The sequence below is a fragment of the Camellia sinensis genome, chromosome 1, assembly GCF_055761805.1.
Source record: "Camellia sinensis isolate YWXY chromosome 1, ASM5576180v1, whole genome shotgun sequence".
Lineage (NCBI taxonomy): Eukaryota > Viridiplantae > Streptophyta > Magnoliopsida > Ericales > Theaceae > Camellia > Camellia sinensis.
Window position 1 is genome coordinate 229,485,256 of NC_138961.1, and position 24,256 is coordinate 229,509,511.

At 36.0% G+C, this 24,256-nt stretch overlaps 1 protein-coding gene across 1 annotated transcript in view; it reads right to left on the reverse strand.

The window, feature by feature from the left end:
• SWEETIE (HEAT repeat-containing protein) overlaps positions 1 to 24,256 on the reverse strand; it is a 73,989-nt gene that overhangs the window by 41,866 nt on the left and 7,867 nt on the right. The window contains exons 4-22 of the mRNA XM_028228878.2: positions 23,411 to 23,647; positions 23,245 to 23,334; positions 23,080 to 23,164; positions 21,211 to 21,272; positions 20,293 to 20,397; positions 18,062 to 18,151; positions 17,807 to 17,887; positions 15,442 to 15,510; positions 10,141 to 10,266; positions 6,569 to 6,672; positions 4,431 to 4,563; positions 4,250 to 4,356; positions 3,317 to 3,427; positions 2,964 to 3,131; positions 2,697 to 2,783; positions 2,370 to 2,463; positions 413 to 481; positions 189 to 311; positions 32 to 100 (exon numbers count right to left, since the gene is read on the reverse strand). Of these exons, the coding sequence (XP_028084679.2) occupies positions 32 to 100; positions 189 to 311; positions 413 to 481; positions 2,370 to 2,463; positions 2,697 to 2,783; positions 2,964 to 3,131; positions 3,317 to 3,427; positions 4,250 to 4,356; positions 4,431 to 4,563; positions 6,569 to 6,672; positions 10,141 to 10,266; positions 15,442 to 15,510; positions 17,807 to 17,887; positions 18,062 to 18,151; positions 20,293 to 20,397; positions 21,211 to 21,272; positions 23,080 to 23,164; positions 23,245 to 23,334; positions 23,411 to 23,647 (2,010 nt within the window). The remainder of the gene's footprint in view (positions 1 to 31; positions 101 to 188; positions 312 to 412; positions 482 to 2,369; positions 2,464 to 2,696; positions 2,784 to 2,963; positions 3,132 to 3,316; positions 3,428 to 4,249; positions 4,357 to 4,430; positions 4,564 to 6,568; positions 6,673 to 10,140; positions 10,267 to 15,441; positions 15,511 to 17,806; positions 17,888 to 18,061; positions 18,152 to 20,292; positions 20,398 to 21,210; positions 21,273 to 23,079; positions 23,165 to 23,244; positions 23,335 to 23,410; positions 23,648 to 24,256) is intronic.

Consider the following 24,256-nt stretch of genomic DNA (forward strand, 5'->3'; position numbering starts at 1 on the left):
TGAAAGTAAGAATCAAGAAGAGTATCAAAACCAGAAAGATCGCCTGTGCTGAACTTAATACATCTGATCCCAATGGTTGGGGGCGTAAAGCCAGCAAAGCCTGAGGAAGCACAATAATGGGCTAAATGTAAGCCACACTATAACCATGTACAGTATGCTTTAAGAAGATGGCAGAGGATAATAAGCACCTTCAATCCAGCAAGTAACCCCACACATATATTGGTGACACTGGCTGCATGCCAAGTTTGTTTTTTCCCAGCTTTAAGACACTGCTCAATCATGCCAAGAAGTGACAACATCCCACCACTATCCTGTTATACATAAAATTAAGATTGAGTTAACAAAATCCAAACGTACCCTCCTGAGTAATACAAACACAGCCAAGCTCAAACCACCACACATATTCACCTACCTGAGAAGCAAACATGGTCCCAAAACAAAGGAGCTTTTGGTTCACCACCATCTTGCTTACAGTCTCCGGCTTCATGTTAGAAATCCACAAATTAGAAACGTAGATTGAAAGGAACAAAGCAAATTTATACGAAGCGAATCAAGAAACTAAAGCACAGAAATCAACATGCGTAATAGTGACATTTCAAATTTGTACTCCACACCAAGTACTTTCTATTGGAGCAATGCTAAGCTCCTTTTCTCACTCCGGACACAAAGCAATGGGACCCACATTCATAAATGCATATGGGACCCACTCACTTGCGTCTTCGAGTGAGAAAATGAGGTAAGAAATTGGATTATATGTAGCATTTTCCTTTCTATTGTACCCTCCCAACTAAAATAAAAGCCAATTCTTCTGTATCTCATTTCTGCGGGTACCATTTTCATCAGAGCAACTGGAGATTGCTTCAATATAGAAAGGAAGTGAATAAACTTCTTTTTTTCTTTTGGTAAGTAAAGTTTATTGAGAAAAGGCACTGACAAGATGCCCTATACACACTAGAAGGCTATGATATATGGACGCGGGCATGGGACACGACACAGACACACAAATTTTCAAAAAATGGAGGACACGACGCATTGGGAACACACTTAATATATATAATTTTATTTATTTATTATATGTAAAATCAAAAAATATATTTTTTATTTATTTACTTACTTTAATATCAAATTTCAGTTACAAATTAATTTTTTCCTATAAATAAAAATAATTTATTTTATGTATGTTCAAGTTGAGCAAATAAGAATACTCAAAAAATAGAGGAAAAAAAAGAATAGAACAGAGAAGAGGAGAGAGAGAGAGAGAGACGATCACGCAGAAAGAAGAGAGAGAGTCGAAGAGGCAGAGTATGAGTTCAACACAAGTGAGAGACAAAGTTGAAAGCGAGAAAGAGAGAGAGACGAACACACAAACACACAAGAGAAACGAACAGAAGAAGAAGAAGAAGAAAAACGAAGAAGAAAAGAAGAAGAATAACAGATTTGAAGAAATGAAGACAGATTTGAAGAACATACCTCGATTTAGGGTTTCAACATGTTCTTCACCCTCTCTCTCTCTGTGTGTATTCAATTAGTTAGGGATTTTATCTCTCTATATTTAACGAGTTAGGGTTTCTCTCTCCCTTCAACAAGTTAGGGTTTCTCTATCTCTAACGTGTCCAAGCGTGTCCAACTGGAAAAATTCAAAAAAAAATTTGGAGGGGGGGGGGGGGGGACACGTTAAGTAGAATGCCCGACACGTGTCCACTGTGTGTCCAACGCATGTCCGTGTCCGACACCCATACGCTGCCTTCAGAGAGGCGTCCGTGCTTCATAGCTAGAAAGAAAACAAAACAACAACAACAAAATCTCCTATTCATTAGCTCTTTCTCAAAAGACACTAAGAAGTCCAAAAATTGGTTCAAGAATGAATCTACTACACTAGAGAACAAACTACACAAAATGGACAAAATTTCACCCTTCAATTTAGAAGGAGGCTCATCCACCCCATCCAAAGTCCTCCAATTGTGTTCCCATTTCTCCCTAAATAGCCCACATCAAAGGGAAAGGTAACAAAAAGCAAGTGTTTTTTCTTCTCTTCCCCACTCTTTTCTTTGGGGTATATCGAAGGCCAAGCTTGGGGTAGGAGGAGATTTCCCTGCGGCAAGACTTGTATCCTTGACCACCTAGTGAGGTGCGTGGGTTTTGGCCAACTAGAATAGCCCCATACCAGTTCTTCTCTTCCTCACTCTAACCGCCCTCCTCCAAGAGTGGGTAAGGTCTATCACGCTCCTAGAGTTTAAAGCTCACAAAAAAATCTCACAAAATTTGCATACAAACCTTACAGAAAAAGTTAACACAATGAATTTAACAATTTGATTGACAAGAACAAGATTGACAATAACTTCACATATTGAAATTAGCCCAACTTTTACCTGAGGAAAACTAGGAAGCTCATCCTCCCATACACAGGGTAAATCACCATCTTTTCCACCTTGAAATGCACGAAGCTCATCTTCAAGCCAATCCCTAGATTACCCATTTAAGAAAAAAGGAAGTTAAAATTTTAACGAGAGTTGCAACTTGCCTACAGGGACAATGAAACTATTTGGAACAACAAAGCAAGACTTTATTATGAATAGAAGATTTAATGAATCCAACTATTTTGTTAGGTAAAAAAATTTAAAATGCAGCTTAAAAGGATTTAAAATTGTTAATTTCAAAAGGAGAGAGAAAATCCACAATTTAAAAACACTAGACACCTTCCCGGAATCCAAGGACCCAACCACGCATCTCTCTTGTCTAACAACATCCTCAAGCATGAGCTTTCCTCACATCCAGAAGTATCACTGCTTTTCCAATCCACGATGAAGAGGGGGGAAAAATCAGTTTTCAATAAAGATACAAATTTTCCTTTCACCATTTGCATGATTGAAAGGTGCATATATATATTTATGATTTATTTACCATATATGAAGTAAATAATAGCAACTTATAGAATAGAGAAGTAAATGAAAGAAAATAATTACCTAAATGGGGTAGTGCATAACTGTATAATCTGGGGATGATCACCCTTATATGCCATTGGATCAGAGAGGGACAAATAAGCCATCAGTGTTCTGATGATTAACATAGCCATATCAGGCTTCACATTTTGTTGTTCTTTGGAAGCTACCAGTGATATATAGGACAAAGCTCTGCATTCCACCAGATACTGAATTTTGTCAAACTCATAAAACAAACTCTTTCATGAAACTTAAAACAAGTTGTAACAAAAGACAACCCAGAAACAAACATAAAACAAAATTAGAAAAAGAATTCTGTATGAGTGACAACAGAAACATAATTTAAAATGAGAACATTCCAACATAGATGACCATACCGACTTAGGTATAGTAGCACTGGTTGAAGCAAAATCCCCTTGTTCACAGCATTAGAAGAAACAAAGCATCTTACAAACGCCATAAGTGCCTCAATTGCAGCAGACCGCACACTACCAGAGGAGAAGAAAATGGGTTCACATGTCAAAAGCTAAACAAATGATTTCATATTTAACAAAAAAATTCCAGTAACATTCAAATTGTGCCTATATGATAACCATGAGTCATTGGAAATCATGGAAGACCACCAAGAAAACAAATAATACAACTTCAAAAAGGATTTTACTAGGTCAGCCTCCGGTACAAATAGTTTCATTTACATCATTAACAGAGACAATTCCATAGATACATCATACATTACTAAGGACATACATAAATGACAAGCATGGATATTTACATACACAGATTCTTTAAATCTATATATCTATGAAAGTATATTATCTAAATTTCACACTTCAAACACAAAATGGGTGACTAGAATACAATATCTAGGGCCTAATTTATTAGTAAAGAAAAAAATGATGAAACTCTTGGCTCTACATTCACAAAAAAAAAAAGCAAGAAAATAGTTCCATCAAAGTTTTTCTTTGACAGTAAATCTAACTTAGTCCAATGCCTAGCTAAATTGGAGAGGCAGCTAAATAGCGCACAAGGCTAACAGCCAAGCCTTATTGCTTCAACTATATCAGACTTTGCAATATTCCTAGATGATAAACCATCCGGGTATAGGAAACATTCTTCAAAATGGTATTAATTTTCCATAACGAAATTCATCCCAAGCTAGTTTGAGGTTCTATTGTAAGAGAATTATAAATTCAGCAGCTGCAGATTCAGACAGGGACAAAGTGACACCTAACATAGAACTTGACATATACTATATGGTACTAGGTAATGAAAAAAACTCAAATAGAAAAGCAGCTTATGAATTCGCTAACCAAATAGAAGATGTCAGATCCTCAGTTTGCTTAATCTGATTTTCTGCATCTCCAGTAAACAATGCTGCCCATAAAGAAAGAATATCAAAAACCTGGTCTTCAAGCTCCTGCAAACATCATGGCACGTTAACAAACAAAAATCAGTAAATACACAAATAAAAATTGAAAGATGTTTAACTACCTCCTTTGGCATGGAAGCCAATAGTGATGACAACAGTAACCATCCAGCTTGTTGTTCAACAGTCACAACCATAGGGTTCCAACTAGATTCTGTCAGCATTTTTTTAGAAACTTCAAGCACCGACCTGGGTAATCTGTATGTAATAACAAGTGACATTACTGTTTAAAACAAACCATCATCAGAGAAAACCGTATCACTTCAAGCACAAAAATAAGCATAAACATCCACTATCAAACGACTAGGCCTCCTTAAAAGATTAAAATAAAATTATATTTTTGGAAAAAGAACTGGAAAATGGCCACTGTGATACATCTTTGAAATTCAAATTTGTCAAATCAGTGCAAAAGGTAACAACCAGACTAGTTCAGATCCTAGTTAAGTGTGGTTGGGAGGGGAAGTAGTAATAATGATGACAATGGAAAGATGTAGAAAGTCAACCAGTATGCAGGAAGAGAACAATGTGGAACACAAATAGTAGAGCATTAAATCTATCTTTCCTTGACTCTACACACAAATTGTAGAGCATCAAATCTATCTTTCCTTGACTCTACAATCGAACAAACACAAAACTCATAATGAAAATCATAAATCATAAGAACCAAAGCTTGGCTTCTATAACTGTAGCTTCGAGACCTGGAATACTCAATTCATGCAAAGGCCAGAGCTTTACATAAATTGTTAGGCCTATTCCCTAACAGCTCAAGCTTTTGCACCAACTGATCATTTAAAAGGGTCCATGGATTCCCTTGTAGTGTGGACTGAATGTTTCAGAATCATATCCACAGATACAGACATTTAATATTTAATCGAGGATTGAATTTAAAGAATATCCGATAAAATATACAGAACTTCGCTCACCAGGTTTCAAACATGAGAGTTCATGTATGCATAAGAGCATGCTAGCAGGACATACTAACAGTTCTGTCATGAAATAGGATTATATATCTTTCTTGGCTACTTAGCAATTTGCATATATACAACTAATCCCATGACTACAAAATATACACAACTATTTGAAAATGCAGTAGAGTACACTGCCCCTGATGTGGGGGTGACCAGTCCCCCAAAGATCCATAAAGTTACTTCATGAGCTTGTCTTACATTACTTTTCATACTGTGAATCAGAACTCTCACACCATTTTAACTCCATTTCAGAACAGCTATGCTTGCAAGGAGACCAAACAACACAACTAATAAAAAAAATCATGCTTATAGAAGCGCACCTAAATAATCATATGTACAAAACATAACTGCTTATTTACTCACTTACATATTTACCTGTTTATTGGCCGTGAAAACTGTTCAACACCAAGTAACTAGTATTGCTCTAGTTAGAAAATTTACCAAGTTGACCTACAGCTTTTTCATTTTACCAAATGGCAGTAAGCTTTCTTGGAATTTATATATATAATTGATGACTATGGCTCTTATCATCCATACAGTAATGCCAATTAACAAGGGGTTATTGATAATCAGTCATTTTGTTAAGGCTCAACTACTCATAATGCAGTAATAAATTGGAACATGATTCAGGAAGATATGGATATAAACAATAACAATTTATACAGATGCATCAACACAGAGATCAGAAGCACTTTATTTTGTTACATGGAACAGCCCTACACAAGAAACCCATTTAACAAATAGTTTTGAACTTCAAATTTGAAACAAACATTGATCACTGGATATCTTCCTCAAAAGTTAAAAAAGTATAAATCCAAAGATCACAGATTTATCAAAAAAAAATAAATCCAAAGATCACAGGGATATAAAAGTATTGAATTTAAAATTTTAAGCTTTGGAAAAGCGTCAAATAGGTTCATAGGAGTATCAACGAAGATTAAAACCACATCATGGCCCTCTTTATCCAATGAATATCCAAAGTAATCTTCATTCTTACTCAAAGTTCCTGAAAATTGGTAGATGCATATACATTATCCATGACAATGAACAACCTACTTCAGTGCCTTTTATTTTTTTGCTGATAAAAAATAATAATTAGTCAAATAAATTTGTGGTGATCTCAGAGATCCACTAATGAACAAAACAGAATACTAATTATCATGATTCCTTCAGGAAGAGTATAAGCATTTGAGAATGTAAAGAGAGCAAAATACAAGACAGAACAAAAACAATACCTAGCTGGATAACCAAGAGGTAACTTCGGTGAAATAGACACTAGTGCTGCTAAAACTGTAGCTTGCCCATGCAAAGAATCAAGTTCAAATTTCAAGTTGCTTCCCTGCAGAAAATATAGGGGATACAGTCTATAAACCAAAACAATGTATATGGCTAAGAACAGTTTAACCATAACGAAAAATAAAATCAAAAGAGCAAAATTGAGAATATTCTTTATAGCACATCAAATGAGTAAACAAAATATGAGCAGTAACCAAAGGAAAATGACAAAATAAAGCACCTCCAAATTATCGTCCTTCATTAACAAGTATGAAATCCAGGCTCAATTATTCCAGATTAGATGCAGACATATTTTACTAATTAGAAGGGTTTGATTCATGAAGCAAGATTTTAGATCTTGGTATGCTTACCAAATTTTGACATTTCAACCTGATGCCATGCCATTTTAAATTTGATGTGTTGTCAATTATTTAAATAAATTGAAAGTATTTTGTCAAGATTCAAAGTACCCTTTTGGTTTCAATCATTATTATACTTTACATTAATACTCCACACCAAACACAATAGTTCCCAAAGCCCTAAACGGAAAGCAAGAAAAATTTAAAATCCACTCTGGTCACACCTTTCGAGAAGGGAACAAAACTATTCAGTTGAAATGGTGTAATAAAAGCCACAAAAATTACACGCTATAAAAGTTCCAACTTGGGATAATACACAATAAGAAAATACTGGATGAGAGAAATCAATCTTCAGTGTGGGTCTACTCAGGAAGAAATGCATGGATATAAGCAGAATACCCACCAGCAAGTTATCTGTGACAACAAGCTGTTTCCTTTTATAAATAGAAGCAACAGCAGGACAACACTTTCTAGACTTCATTGTACACTCACAGGTGGACAATCATGTTTTTGGTAAAAGGAATTATTCTAATCACAAAATACAGGAATCAACAGTTTCTTTGTGACTTTATCACAGAAATTCTGGTGGGTATTATACGTATAAAACTTTTAATTTAACGAGAGACAGAGAGAGAGAGAGAGAGAGAGAGAGAGAGAGAGAGAGAGGCTCCATAAACATCATCCGCCACATTTTAACCATGCAATTTGCATCACTGCAGTAGAGGCTCCATTAACAATTCATCTGGCTTTGCAGTTACTACAACTAAAGGGTTCAAGTCCACCCAAGAGAGCACCCATCAAAATCAAAGTATTATATACTCCCTGTGCTTCTAAGCTTTCTAGAGCACCCATCATGGCATCCCACTATTATAAGAGCAGTGCTGCTAATAGCACCCCACTTTTTTCTTTGGGCCGTTACTCTTTCATATTTTTTTGTACTACAATTTTACACCATCCTAAAATTTCAATTTTTGTCCTCATCCCTAACCTCCCAAACCCTAACCCCACTCCCTCGCACCGCAGCCACCACCAACAACCCTCACCGCGACACTCATCTCTTCCCAACCCATCCTCGCCACTCTCTGCAAAAGAGAGAGAAATCATAAGACCAAGAGATAGAGAAAGAAAGATCACCCAAGACAAGAAAAAGAAGAAGGGGTACAAAGGAGGAAGAGGAGGGAGGCGATAGGATCTGCGGGAGGAAGAGAGCAAGATCGCGAGGCATTGGCGTCAAAGGTGGTGGGATGAGGGTTGGGGGGTGGCGCTGGAGGTGGGGAGGGGTGGGGGAGGGGCTATTGGAGGTGAGGGTGGTGAAAAAGGCAGGGGAGGCTGGGAAAGGGGTTTCAAAATGTGGGAATGGCAGGGGAGAAAGGGATTGATGGGGTTGGGGTTCTGAAGAAGTATGGGTATAGTTGGGATTAAGGTGGTAGTTCAAAGAAAAGAGGTGGGAAGTAATTTAGGTAGGTCCGTCCGAAGAAGTGAAAGATTCAAAGAAATTTGGTGGAAAATATTAGCAACACTCTTATAAGAGGAACAACCCAAACAGCTTTTAAGTGAGTCACAGCCTAGGGAACAACATAACCACGTTATCAACATCTAAATCATGAAAAAGAACATTGTGCCAATAGCTTTACATAGTAAGATCGGTAACACTACAGTTAACTACCAGAGAAGTAGAAGACTCAGAGAGGGGTATAGGAAGTCCAAAAATAGGAAAGAACATAAACGGATGCTTGGGGGTTGTCACTATATAGTAGAATGAACAAGGTTTCGATTGTTGTCGCTGTAACGGTTGCGGTAGCGCAATTGCGGTTGCAGAGTATAAAGGTCATAGCGTAACGGTTGCGGTAACCAGAATCGTGATTGTTTTTTTATTTTTCACACAATCTGAAGAAAACTTACCGATACGCATTTTTTTTTTTAGAATCACATTTATTAGGGTTTAAAATAGATTTTGATCAATTTTTGTTAATTTTTAAGTATGATCCAATATATTTCATATTTTCAAATCATTATAAAATAAACTTTTTACATTTTATTTCAATAGTTAATGACTTTAAAAATAATTGATTTTAAATGTCTACAAATTATTTTTGACCAATACCTTAACTAATTAAATAAAAAATATTCACAATTATTAAATGAAATGATTATAAAAATAAAAATTGTGCCATAAACAAAAATTATTTTTGAGACATTTTTTTAAACAACACTTTACAGGTAACTAAATAAAATTATTTACAATTAAGTATTAAATAAAATGATTATAAAAATAAAAAATGTGCCGTAAACAAAAAATATTTTTGAGTTTTTTAAAGATTTTTTAGACAACACATTACAGTAAGAAAATAAAAAATATTTATAATTAAATATTAAATAAAATGATTATAAAAATAAATACAACTACTGTTTATATTTTTTTTATTTTACATGCTAATGTAAATTCATGTAAGATTTTTTCTTTGGACTCGGATCACTTGAACATTTGTTCTTTTTTTGTAAGCTTTTATTTTTTTAATTTTTTTTTGGGAAATGAAGTTATTCAGAATATTATAAAAGTATGTAACGGTGTGTAACGGACCGTTACGACTATTACGGTACTGCTACGGCCATTATGTAACACCGAAACGGCCGTTACACGTGAATTTCCGTCACACCGCTATAGCGGCCACAACAGGGTGGCGGTAACCACCACAACCGTTACGTAACGGCTTTACGTAACGGTTGCGACCACTTTTTAAAAGTATTTTGTGAGTTAGGAAGTTTTATGCATCACTGCATGTTATGTTACTCCTGAAGTGCATTGCAAGATCTCCCATGTGCACCAACATGAGAAATGGTCTCCTCCACGTAATGGAATGTCAAGAAAAGGGTTTATGTTGCCAAACCTATATGATTGCAGTTATTTTGATAAAGCGCTACATGGAACAAGAAAACAAAAGGAAGATATAAGAGAATAATGAGATCAAATAAAAATAAACTCAAAAGGGGCCACAGTTCTTCAGAAAAAGGTGAGATTATAAAAGAAGATTCCACATGGATATCCTAGTCTAAACAATTCCATGAATACATAATAAACAGCAGCAGTACAGAAGCAAATCCTAGTAGAAATAATAAACAGCAGCAAAACTCATCATATCACGTACTTAGTCGTCAAATATTTGTCAAATTACCTTTTGAAATGAAACATTTTCTCTAAGTGCACTCAGTGTGGTCACCCCATAAGAAATCAAACCACCAACACAGGTGGGATCAACCTCAGCCAGTGCACGCAAAGTCAATGCAGCTTCAACCCGAACCTAGCAAAAATATTCCAGTCATTATTGTGTTAGCAAGGGAAAAGCATAAAAATTACAATAAAGCAAAGGGATTATAAGAACCCTATAATTAATAAAAGATTTTTCAATTAAGTTATTATATTTGCAATGTATCCTTTGGTAATCATTGTCATCAAAACCATGGGCAATCCAATATATAAAATCAGCTCAAGAGTTTCCAATCTATTTCACTACAACCAATCATAAATTGAACCCAAGCAATAGCCAAAACTGCTTGCATGCCTCCTATAAAGAGAAAATAACAAATCCTTTATTTTTTTATTTTTTTATTTTTTTGTTGATGAAGTATATATTCATAAAAGGGGCCATAAGGGCTGCATCCTCCATATGTAACCAGTATACAAAGCAAAAATAATAGATCTCCCTCAAAATATCATGGTCATATGCCTTCTCTATGTCTAACTTACAAGTTACACCAGGGATTTCGCTGTGTCTAAGAGAGTCCACCACCTCACTAGCCAGCAAAACTACATACGAAGAGTAAGAACTTTATCTACTTATTTTGTACATACATCCCATGATGTTGACAAATCTAGAGTCCATAGCTCTACTACACCACTCATTTCGAGGACTAAAACAAATAAAACAGGCATTAAGAGTCTTCTCAAAAGTTATACTCATGGAAACAATGCATCATACCTAGAAATTCCCATCCGGCTTCGAGAAAAGCCATGGACATCCTATGATCCCTTCTAGACCCGGAAGCCTTATCCCCATTGCAACTTTTCAAAGCAGCCTCCACATCCTCCACAGATAAAGGTCTCTCCAACCCACCTGTGTCATCCTCTGAGGTAGAACCAAAGTCCAACCCATCAAAATAAGGCCGTTTACCACCTTCCAAGCATAGGTTTTGATAAATTGAACCACCCCCTCCCTAATGTCTTCATCTCCCTCTATGATTGGACCTCTTATGCGCATTTTCCAACCTAAGGAAAAATTCGGTATTTTTTCACCTTCTCTTATCCATAATTATCTTACCTTTTATCTCCAACTCAACTAATTTCCTCTATGAGGACAACACATCCTAGCTCCCATTTAGGTTCTTCCCAACAAAAAAAATATACAATAGAGTACTTGATATAATCCATATTTGTAAATAAAATAGTGTTAGAATTTCCCATCTTTACCTTCACCTACTCCACTACACACTCCACTTCACCTACCTCTACTCCACTACACACTCCACTTCACCTAACCCACTATCACCTCCACTACACCTACTACCACATTACCTTCACCTACTCCACTACACACTCCACTTCACCTACCTCTACTCCACTACACACTCCACTTCACCTAACCCACTATCACCTCCACTACACCTACTACCACATTTTCTTCTATATATAGATTGTATAGGAATTGTAATTAATGCATCTTGTAATCTATCAATCAATATATCAATCAATAATAATACATACAATTTATTCTCTCTCTTTCTCTATACATTATTTCTTACATGGTATCAGAGCTGGTTTAAAACCTAGTATTTTCGCTTCCCCGGCGGGCGGCAACCTCACCTTAGCCGCCCGCCGGACCTCAACCTATTCCGCTGATAAAATCAACAAAGATTTGTGCAACTGTAGTCATGTGTGAGGCTGATGGAGAAGAATTCTTCACCTCATATGACGAGACAGTCTGGAACTAGAAACACTGCAACATTCTGCTCTGGAATTCTGCAGCAGCTAGATTATAGCTTGGTTGAGTGCCAAGCTTTGGTTCTTCCACCCACTCTTGAACTTGCCCAGCAAAGTGTGAAGGTTCATGCTTGTGTTGGAGGGACTAGTGTGCGCGAAGATCAGCGCATTCTCTCCAGTGGGGTTCATGTTGTTCTTGGTACTCCTGGTCGTGTGTTTGACATGTTGCGGAGACAATCACTTCGCCCTGTTTACATCAAAATGTTTGTCTTGGATGAAGCTGATGAAATGCTGTCACGAGGTTTTTAAAAATCAGATCTATGATATTTTCCAGTTGCTGCCACCCAAAATCCAGGTTGGGGTGTTCTCAGTTGCTGCCACCCAAAATCCAGGTTGGGGTGTTCTCTGCCACAATGCCACCAGAGGCTCTTGAAATCACCAGGAAATTCATGAATAAGCCTGGAAAGAGAAAAAGCTCATGCTAGGATTTGCGAAGTGATTCGCTGCAGGAATTTTGGCTTTGGATGAAACCCTTACCATACTCCACTCATTCTCTCCAACTGTTCTAACTTTTTATTTTTATTATTATTATTATTATATCAAATAATCAATGCACTCATGTTCCCCACTAACAGTGTCCACTTTTGACCCAAACCATTTTCAATCCATCATTTCTCCTTCACCTTTTGCACCCCACTCACCGACTCTCTCTCCACTTTATCACATGGGTTTGTCCCTCTCTCTCCTCCATTTGATTTCAAAAATCACTTATTTTTATTTATTTTTTCCAAGTCACTTTTCCTCTTTTTTAAATACCCCACTTTATTTTGAAACAATCGCACTGATGTTTTTCATATAATCCATCTATAAATATTTTTTATCTATTTTCTTTCTCCCTTGTTTTCTTTCATTTTATTTTTATTTTTTCAACAAAACACTCCCAAAACAAAAAAAATAAAAAAATAAAAAAAAATAAAAAAAAAACATTTTACAAACTTGTCATTTCTTCATGCCGGGGATCAACCCCGATCAGCATTTTACACCATAAAAAAAAATAAAATAAAAAAAAATAAAAATAAAAAAACACAAAACAAAACAAAACACAACCAACACAAATCGGAACAGTGGGATTTTTCTTCTCGCCTATTCCGCCGGTCTTTTCTTCTTGCCACCGTCTTGGGCGGCCCTTGCCGGTGTTGCCTCCGTGTTTCCCACTCCACTGGGCATGATCACTACTCCCTGCTCCTCCACTGCAGCATATGGCGGCCCTCCAAATCGGAACATAAAACTGGCCTTCCGCTTTAGCTCCTTGTTTTCCGTCTTTAGCACACTTATCTCTGCTCGCGCATCCTTATACATGCGTTGGAGCAGAGCCAGTTGGGCGTTTAACTGCTGCACCTCATTTGTCCTACTCTGCAGCCGGTTCGACAAATTTGTAACCGCAGTCATGGTTTCCACACATGACTTCAAGGTATACTGATTGGCCTCCACATCCGATTGCACCGCCATTTTTTGCTCCACCGACCGCATCGGAAAGTTCAACGGAGCAAAACCAGAGGTGTTTGGTTGAGGTTCACTGGCCACCGCACCAGTTATTTCTCTTGTGGACTCGTTCAGTTCTGGAAAGAGCGTGAGCAGACCACGGGAAGAGGAGGCCATGTTCTGGGTAGCTGGACGGGAAGAAGAGGCCATGTTGCTGAGTGTTTCAGAGACGGGTTGGTTACAGAGTATTACAGAGTTTCTTTCTCAGCAAAGGAAGAGTTGTTTTCAGAGGATTTTCAGAAGTTTTTTTGTCTGCCTCAGCCTCAGCATCAACCTTGGTTAAATAGCGAGGCAGCCACGCGTATCGCGCGCCACTTGACGCCAGACGACAAACGGGCGCGCCAGTCAAGGCTCTCACGTGCCTCGCCATCATGTCCGGCACATCTTTTTATGACTTGGGCTCGCCTTTTGATGGCACGTCTTTTTATGGATTGGGCACGCCTTTTGATGGCATGCCTTTTTATGGATTGGGCACGCCTTTTGAAAGATTGGGCACACCTTTTGAGGGTGCGACTTTTTAGGAGTCCGACAAGACTCTGTAAACTGTCCCGACATTTGATTCCGGTTAGCTTTTCCAAGGGTCCGACAAGACTCTGTAAACTGTCCCGACATTGATTCCGGTTAGCTCCTTCATGGGTCCGACAAGACTCTGTAAACTGTCCCGACATTGATTCCGGTTAGTTTCTACAAGGGTCCAGCAAGACTCCGTAAACTGTCACAACATTGTCTTCTACAACGGTCCGACATGACCCCATAAACTGTCTTCTACAACGGTCCGACATGACCCCATAAACTGTCTTCTACATCGGTCTGACACCACCATACAGTGTCCTCTACAACGTTATGACACCCCATACAGTGTCTTCACCAACGGTCTGACACGACCATACAGTGTCTCCTATCCTTTTTTTTATTTTTATGTATTTTCTTGTTTTGTTACTCTCTCCAAACTCAAGTTGGTTAGTTTCTCTCCTCCTTGAGTTTGCGGGGGGCTGTTAGAATTTCCCATCTTTACCTTCACCTACTCCACTACACACTCCACTTCACCTACCTCTACTCCACTACACACTCCACTTCACCTAACCCACTATCACCTCCACTACACCTACTACCACATTACCTTCACCTACTCCACTACACACTCCACTTCACCTACCTCTACTCCACTACACACTCCACTTCACCTAACCCACTATCACCTCCACTACACCTACTACCACATTTTCTTCTATATATAGATTGTATAGGAATTGTAATTAATGCATCTTGTAATCTATCAATCAATATATCAATCAATAATAATACATACAATTTATTCTCTCTCTTTCTCTATACATTATTTCTTACAAATAGCAAGGGAAAAAAATTAATGGAATTAAAATTTTAGTGATGTCATTACTTTATATTGCCATATTTGACAATTAACTGCCAAATGGAAGAAATATGATCATTTAGCAAACTTGAGGTGTGCATGTAAGTGTTGTTTCTTGAACATCAAAGGAAATCACTGAAATTATTAAAAAGCTTAGGGAGGTAAAGTAATTTTTATTTGCAAGTGATCTCAAATTATAATAGCTAAAGTTTTAAGTTTGTTTAATACATGAAATACTTAATCACGATCACATCATTATTGAACCAATGTTATATGAATTCACACAATTTCAACATATCCAATATTCTAAACAAATTCCTGAAAGCAATGAGAAAGGAAATCATGACTATGACAAAAGTCTAAAGGGATTATTGATGAATACATCTTAAATATTCGGACCTTAAAAGCAACGAGAAAGGAAATCACGACTCTGACAAAAGTCTAAACGGATTATTGTATGAATATATCTTAAGTAGATATCCGACTTACTACTGAATCACATGTCTTACAATTGGTGAAGAATGAGATATCCAATAAAAAACTACTAAGAAGCATAAACTAAGACCAGCACAGCCCAAATCTTACGAGTGGTGAAGAATGAGACAATGCTGCAACAACGGTGTCATCAAGAACTTCTTTGAATTCAAGCGGAACCTGCAAATGACAGATCAAATCACTACTCTTAAAAAAACTATTGTGTTGATAAAAGTTCCAAGAAGTCAAAACATGCAGTTCCCTTGAAAACAAACTTGATACAAAAAACATATGACTATCTAATCAGGCCAAATCACAACAGTATATCTTAGAAACCAAATATGCAAAAGCCAAGCAAAGGAGTGCATTCACAAATTTTAGGCAGCTACTTATAGTCTGCTAGATTCTTTTCCTTAATCTCAAGAAGTCATTTACCAATGATGTGTGCATTTTTTATTGCAAATTTGATGCTAAAATTTGACTTTTGCACATTTTTACTTTCCACAATTAATCATTTTCGAATTGTTAACCACCAACTCATCAAAAAGCTTAAGTTGTTAGAAAGAGAAACAACTTTATTATTTATATCCCCAACACCATGTTTCACGTGTGGTTAGACTTTTCTCCATGAGCGAGCCAAACACATACAAATATCAAATATTATAAGTATCAGGTGGCTGGCGAGATTCAAACACAAGATCTATTACTACTCTAATACCATGTTGAATTATTGACTACCAACTCATCTAAAAGTTTAAGTTGTTAGAAAAGGGACAACTTTATCATATCCTCAATAACCATTACGATTGACAAAGCAAATTATTACATAAGCACAAGATCTCTAAAGAAAAACAGTCCTGTTAAAATTGGCCCCATAATCCACTTTGTTGTTGTACTACACTACTACCATAAAATCAAAATTGGGAAGGAAAAATTTGATGCAGTTGTAGAATTCTTCGGCCCCGTTTGGTATAGCTGTTAAAACAGATTATACATTATACCTTAATAGATTATAAATTATGACTTTAATCAGAAGTTGTTAATCTGTTTGGTGTACCTGTTGGATTATAGATTTGAATTGCTGAGTAGTGTTTGTTAAATAACCTGTGAAATAGTTTTTTTAATTAACTTTTATTTTTTTGTTATACACTACTTGTCTACATTTCTCACAAATAATAATAATAATAATAATCTATAGTCCATTTGGGTCTTTTTCTATTTCTTAAAAAATATAAAATAAAAAAATCTAAGAGTACAACCTTAAATTAACATATCCACAGCAGAAGCTAATAATCAGAAGCAAGGGGTGAACAACTTCTCAGAATCAGCTTTTTTGAGTTAAAATAAGTTGTTAGAATCAGAAATTGTTTGAAATAAATTTAATCAAATAGTCCAAAATAACTTTTCCAAAGCTAAAAGCTATAAGTTGGCTGAAAAAAGCCCAAACAAACACCCCCTTCATCTCTAGATACTGTTTCAAATGCCAACAAAAAATAGCAAAATGCTTTGATCACAGATCCATAGCCAGCAAGATTCTGAAAAGCGGTTGCGGTTGACGTAACGGTGCCGGTGGAGCGGTTGCGGTTGCGGTTGCGGGGGGGGGAAGGCCGTAGCGTAACGGTTGCGATAACCGGAACCGTAAATTTTTTTATTTTTCGCACAATTTGAAAAAAACTTACCGATACACATATTTTTTTTTCCATGATCATATTTATTGGGTTTAAAATAAATATTGATCAATTTTTGTAAATTTTTAAGTATGATCTAATCTATTTCATATTTTTAAATCACTATAAACTGAGTTTTTTACATTTTATTTTAATAATTAATGACTTTATATTATACAAAAAATCAATCACTAACTATTATATATAAGACAAACAATGACAAAAATAAAAGAATAAATAAGAGCCTAAATATATATATATATATATACATATTTTAACCAAGCCAAATAGATAATGACCACACTTTATTATTATTATTATTATTATTAAACAATATATAGATAGACACACAAATAAAATGGTTGAGTGATAGCAACTGAATAGAATAGCATAGGTCTTACAGTTTCAACAAATCAATAGCATGTTCTTTATCTTCCCTCTTCTCTCTCTCTCTCTCTATCTCTTCCTCCTTCATTTTCTCTCTTGATCTTCGATCTTCTCTCTATCCATCTTCCCCCATTTTCAGCTTATTTTTTGTTTTTTCAAAAGAAATAGTTCAAAACCATTACGTAACGGTGCGTAACAGGCCGTTACGGCTGTTACGGCACCATTACGATCACTATGGCAGCCGCTACGGCCGACACACCTATGAATCTCGAACATACTACAAAAGCGGCTGTAACGGGTGGCGGTAACCACCAAAACCGTTACATAACGGCGTTACGTAACGGTTGCGGCTACTTTTTAAAACCTTGATAGCCAGTAAGTAAGATCTAGTAGCATCTCACATCATCATGAAACAAACTCACCTCTCCCAGAGTTTTCAGAGCATATGACAAGGTACGTAAGGCAACAACTTTCATGGAAGGACTGGCATCAAGAGATTGAAGCTGCAACAAAAACCTTTTGCCATGTCATTGAACAGAACACATCTCAAAACAGATAAAGATTTAAGGACTCGAATTAAGTTCATTTTAAACAAGACGCTAAAATGTAATTAGCCAAAAATATATATATAAAAAAATTAAAAAAAAAAAAAGCTAAAATGAATCCCTTCAGTAAACCTGCTTCCCCAAAAAAACTAGAAAGCTCCTCTGAGTAGGCTCCGTCATTTGATCAGTTACGCCAATTCGAAGAATATAAAGAACGCAAGCCTTCAAATAACCAGGAAATGCATTAGAGAAAATTTTGGTTTCAAGAAATGGAACATTAATAAGATGAGATGTCTAACCATAAGCAATGTAAACAATATAGAAATAAATACTAAAGTAGCAGTCCAATTTTTGACAACAGGAATGTAAGAATGCTTACTCAAAACATAAAACATTTTGTTTCAGAATTGTGAAATATATTGAACTAGTAGGTTGTAAAGCAGCTCATATGGACTAAATGTGCCTGGTTATTACCCAGACAAATTAATTAAGGAGAAAAAAGAACAAAACAAAAAATGAAAAGTTGTGTGGTTGCGTAGACCAACTTTTGCAGCAAATTCCTATGCTATCTAAATAGAAGAACCATGAAATCTCCAAAATAATTAAGGGATAAACAACTGTTCTTTTGATTAACTAAAGTAAATTGAAGAAACCAAACTAACAGATAAAATCACTCTACTAAGATCATGTTCAAATGTAACCTGTATATGAAGGGGGGCAAAAAAAAAGCAGGTCAACTGCAATGACAATCACCAATACTTGAGGACTTCCTTATAAAATTTAGTCTTCTACACTAAAGGGGGATTTAATCAAACTGGATTTGGAACAAGTACTTTTCAGTGTTGAATATTAGTACCAAAGACTTTTTAGATAGCATTGGAGCATAAACTATTCAATTAAAATTTACAATAATGCTAGGATGACCTCCGGATAGCATCGGAGCATAAACTATTCAATTAAAATTTACAATAATGATAGGATGACCTCCTTTGTTTTGTTTGCCATCTGATGTGCCAAACCCAAAACCATTAATACAATGGATCCCACTTGAGAGCCATTTATATCCAAGCAGTATGAATGTGCCACATCAGGTCGTAAAACATAATGTGGTAGAAAATTTTAATTAGAAATACTATCCACTGAGTGTGTTCAGTGATAAGTGAAAGGCCAGGTCTTTTTGACTTAAAGTTCCTAAGTGGATATAAAAGTGTCAACCAAATGCATTATCCAACACACACTAGAAAATTCAAGGAATCATTAAATTGTCAGCACTTGATAGGGTTATTGAGAAACTATGAACCATGGGTACTCCAAAAATTATTCGTAAGAGCACAGGATACATATCCAGTACAGCTACACGCATAATGGGTATGCAAAATATGTATCTGGTATTTTTGAAAGAAAAAAAAAAATTGAATGTTGGGTACAGCATGTGTACATATCGGGTACTTTTGTGGGTGCGTCGAGGCATAAATATAATTATTTTAAAAATATAGGGTTACTGGAATAAATGTACTATGCCTATTTTTAAAAACTCCAAAAATAAAGAGTATTTTTGCAAATATCTCAAATTTGAGGGAATATTTAGGGTTCTCTTTAGTGTTTACAGATTGAGCAATTGTATCTCTCTCTATCAGTTGAGTTTCTATCTCTCTCTCGGTACTCTCTCCGTCTATTGCTTTAATTTAACTATTTTTTGCATTTGATTTCTATTTGTTATGTATCATGCACTACTACAAATTATTAAAATATATTTTTTATGAACGTATTCAATCCGTACCCATATTTTACTTTTTTTTATGCTTTGTTGCATGGGTATACCCGTACCAACATCCATACCCAATCCATGCTTCATAGTCGAGAAACTGTTGAGGTTCTACTCTACCAAACAAAGAAGTTTCCGACTTGGGAAAATCATTGACCATTTTTGCTTTCCTCATCATTGTTATTAGTAAGATGTGGAAAAGCAATACATCTTGATGAAATTTTCTACACTAAAGCATTACACCATGAAAAAGTTTTTATCAGATCACTTTCGTTCTAATAGATGATTCCAATGCATCAGAGCGATATCATTGTCAGGTTGCACAATAAATTGCAGCATACCAATTCAATGTTTACTGATGTGGCCATGTCATCTCACAACATTGTCCATACACATACAACCATATGAAAAACAAACATCATATTCTAGGTGACAAAAGATAATGTTAAAAATATTTTTTTTTTTGGTGGTTCTCTCTCATCAATCAAATAATTCAGACCCACACTAACGGCTGATCAGATCTTTACTCAAATGACCATCTCATCAAATTAGGGGGAAAATTAAAGTTCAAGTTGCAAATTTGTTTTAAAAAAATTACCAATGCTTGTGCATCGGCAGAACTATCCACACGAAGCAGTTCCATAACCTGCAAAGCAAAGTTTTGAAGCTCGCTATCTGGATGCATATACTTCAGACGAATGACCTGGAAGATATAATTTAAAGCACAAATGAAAAAACTACTGCCAAAAACACAAAGCAAATTCAAAAACTCCAATATCACTTCCAAAGCATAGACAAAAACTTGAAGAAACATAGACAGAAATTAATGATCTTCTAAATAGTAGAGCCAGACACTGAAAATTTGCAGACGGATGTTCATATGCAAAGTTACAAGTTCAAATTATGCAATTCTAGCCACAACAATCATGAAATGAGAAAAGCAACCAATAAAAGTGAAAAGCATTTTAAAATCGTAAAGAATTAATAAAGGAGATCTATGGTCATCAATCTACACCACCAAGCAAACACAAGTATACAACACATTAACCATGACCGCCATTTTCTGGTTCCAAACAACTCCACTTATGCAGCAAGTTTGTAAGTACTTGCATGCAAGGTAAACCCAAATAAATAAATTTCCAACCCCAACTGCTTGTCATCTCTACTGGGGAGAATACAAAATACCAAACAAACAAAAATGAAACAGTTCAGACCTTAGAAGAAAAAGTGCAGAGCTGTTGCAGACAATAACACAAGTAACTAGCAAAACAAATTGAACAGTTTAGCATGACCAACCATTTCAAAAAACTTCAATGATGCATACAATATATATATATATATATGCATATATAGATACACATAAAAGCACACACAAATGTATACCTATCCATATGTACATACCAAGATTCCAAACATATCAAGATTCCAAAGGCTTTTGAAACACAAATACAAAATGGGAAGGGGCGTGGGAAAGAAGATGAAGAGGGGAGGGGGGGATTTGGGTATCAGAATCTACCTGCAAAAAGAATACCCATGATAAGGTTAGGCCAATTCGAATGTCTTTCAACCGAGGCCCACCTGATGCAATTTGACCAACTGATCAGATACAGGTGGATACTAAGAAGAATAAATAACATAATAATAGGAACCAAAAGGACAAGAATAGTTATTGAATATTCACCGTTAGGGGTGATTAAAACCATAAAGTTTTTGAATTGGCACAGGCAAAGCCTGCTAAAATCATGCAGAGCCAGTCAAGTCTTGTCGATAGCCATGGTAGTCTTATTTTATGGTTGTTTTGGCCAAGTACAAAACTAAGCAACTTTCTCTATGGTTTCTAATGTTTCATAAGCAAGGGATATTTTATAATTTTAGAATTTCTGGACATAAGCTGTAGTAGCTGCCCAAATTCCAACACAGGTGCAGTTAGGTTATTAGGTCTTTCTTTCTATATGATTTGTAGTAGGATTAAATAAAATTTAGAAGTTAAGTCTTTAGTTTTCAAATCAGGAGTTAAGTCCTATTAGATCTAGGAGTTCTTAGAAGCCTATGTCAGCCCATGTAATGGTTCAATTACAATAAGATCAATTTCACAGAAATCTACAAAGCTTTGAAGCTTGGTTTGGATTATGTTACATGGACTCGGGTACGGATGTCGGGTACGGGTATGTATCTAAAGGTCGGACTCATCAAACCATGGATTTAAGGGTAAAAAAATGTCACATTTTTTATTTTTAATCAAATATGTGAGATTAAATGATGCTATATGTAACTTACAGGGTCAAAAAGATATTTATTGCAATTATACAACAATATGTACATATAATAATAATATTATATACAATTATATAAGAAGTGTCCGTTGAAAAATATCTGATACATATCCCATACCCTTGTCCGAGTGTCAGATATCCGACACGGGTATTAATTTATTTTAAAGAGTCCGTGCAACATATGTGATGCAACTTTGACCTGGGTATGATACCTAGGTTCTTCTTCTTTGTCCATCTTCTCTAAATTTTCTGCACATTTAGAGCTTTTGTAGCCCCCAAACCAGTTCTGCAGAACCACTGTTTAACCTGTCCCCCAATAAATCCCATTGAACAAGACTATTCAATCCATCCTTCAATCTTAGAAATTAATCATTTAAAACAAACCAGAACAGCAAAATCACTGTGAACAGCACCAAGAGCAGCCTCATAATCCCTTCTTTTCTTGCTTAATCAAAGCTCTCAAGCCCCACCCATTTGTTATCCCAATACAAACCCTTAATACATCAATTTTTTATGAATATTTTTTTGCCACAAAAACTCACCATACCTAGCGCTTGAAAGTCCTTTTAACCACTGTCACACATTAGTTTTGGGCTCTTTTGTAGTAGGAGAGTGTTATCCACACCCATCCTTTATCACCCACTCATTGCTAATTTCATTAGAATCAAAAATGAAAGAAAATTGTATCAATTAATTTATAAAAATGTTCTCTAAATAGAAGCATTTTGTTCACAGCAAGAATTCTATAATGCAATGGATGTAATAATGATTTGTTATCCTTATCCAGGAATCCTATGTAAGGATATTTCTCATTCCTTTAAACCAGAACTCTCATTATGGGACCTTAACATTTGGTCTAATCCTGTTCAATATTTCTCCCATACTCCTTTTAGATCCAGACATCCTCCACCACCAACCATTTGAAAAATCACTAAAGGTTTTCTAGAACCTCGGTTTTTTTTTTTTTTGGGGGGACAATGAACCTCGGTGAACTAGCAAAATAGGCATTCAAAAGAAAGCATCAATTGAAGACGACTACGATAGGTTGTTTTAACCTGTAAACTCCCAATGAAAAACTATGATGAGTGCAGTACTGATCCAGATGGAAATACCTTTCATGAAGGGCAACACTAAATGCCTCTGTAAACCCCCTTCAAGTTTCTTTGGAGTAAATGGAGCTTTTCCCCTTGGTTGCACCTAGTAAGAATAGTGAAACATGAGAATGCACCAACAAAAACTGAAAACAATAATCAGATATAACATTTTGAGACAGACACCTGTGCCTCAGGATTCATTCCAAGAGCAAGCACTGCACCTAAAGCTTCAGCAAAGGCATCCCGAACAGATGAAACAGGATCCTCAAGGGCCTAACAAATGCAGCCTCAGATACAGAACTGATTTCAGAAAAAGAAACCCACAGAAAATGACAGAGAAAACACCTACCTTCACACAATGTGAAGCAGAATTGTCAAGCTCTCCAACTCCTAAACCTGGTCCTCCAATATTTGCAAATGCCTTTAGACATCTTGCAGCAGCTATTCTTACTGTGAATGATTTGTCCACAACAGCTAACCGCATTATGACACGGAATGCCTCTGAATACGCTGAAGCAGCAGCACTACCACCAGAGCCTTCCAAAGCATTCTGAAGCATATGCAAAGCTTCCTGCCTAACAAAATCCTGAAGATCCAAGTGGTTAAATATGGAAGTAAACAATAAATTAAAAATAATAATAACAATAATAATAATTGGAGTGAGGAAACAAAAACCATCTGACATGAATGGGGATCACATTTGAAGCAACAAACTATGAACATTGCATCAATATACAATCCAATAAACTGTTTAAAAATTTATAACCCTTGGTTTCCGCTGATGAACCAACTAAAGGAGGCTTTGTTTTTAAACTGTACCAAGAAACAGTTGCAATAAAGAAACCGTACTTTCTTCAAAATAAGAAAATGACTGACGCAGCCGTCCAAGTTGTGATGGACCATTTCAAATAATATTTCTCTTCTGGATAACTCTTGTGACCTTTCCTTCATTAATAAGTAGAAGTATTATACAAAAGTGCCAGAAGGGGCACAAACTTGTACACGTGAATAATACAAATAGGAAAAGAAAACAAATCCTATATATCTACAAGAATGTACAAATCCCCCAAAAACTACAAAACAATACAATGAAGGGAAATTAATCTCCAAGCCGAAAAAACAAGGAAGCCAACACTGTCCCTTTCAGAGCTTTCCTTTTTCATTAAGATACTGACACAGTTTTTAAATAGCCTAA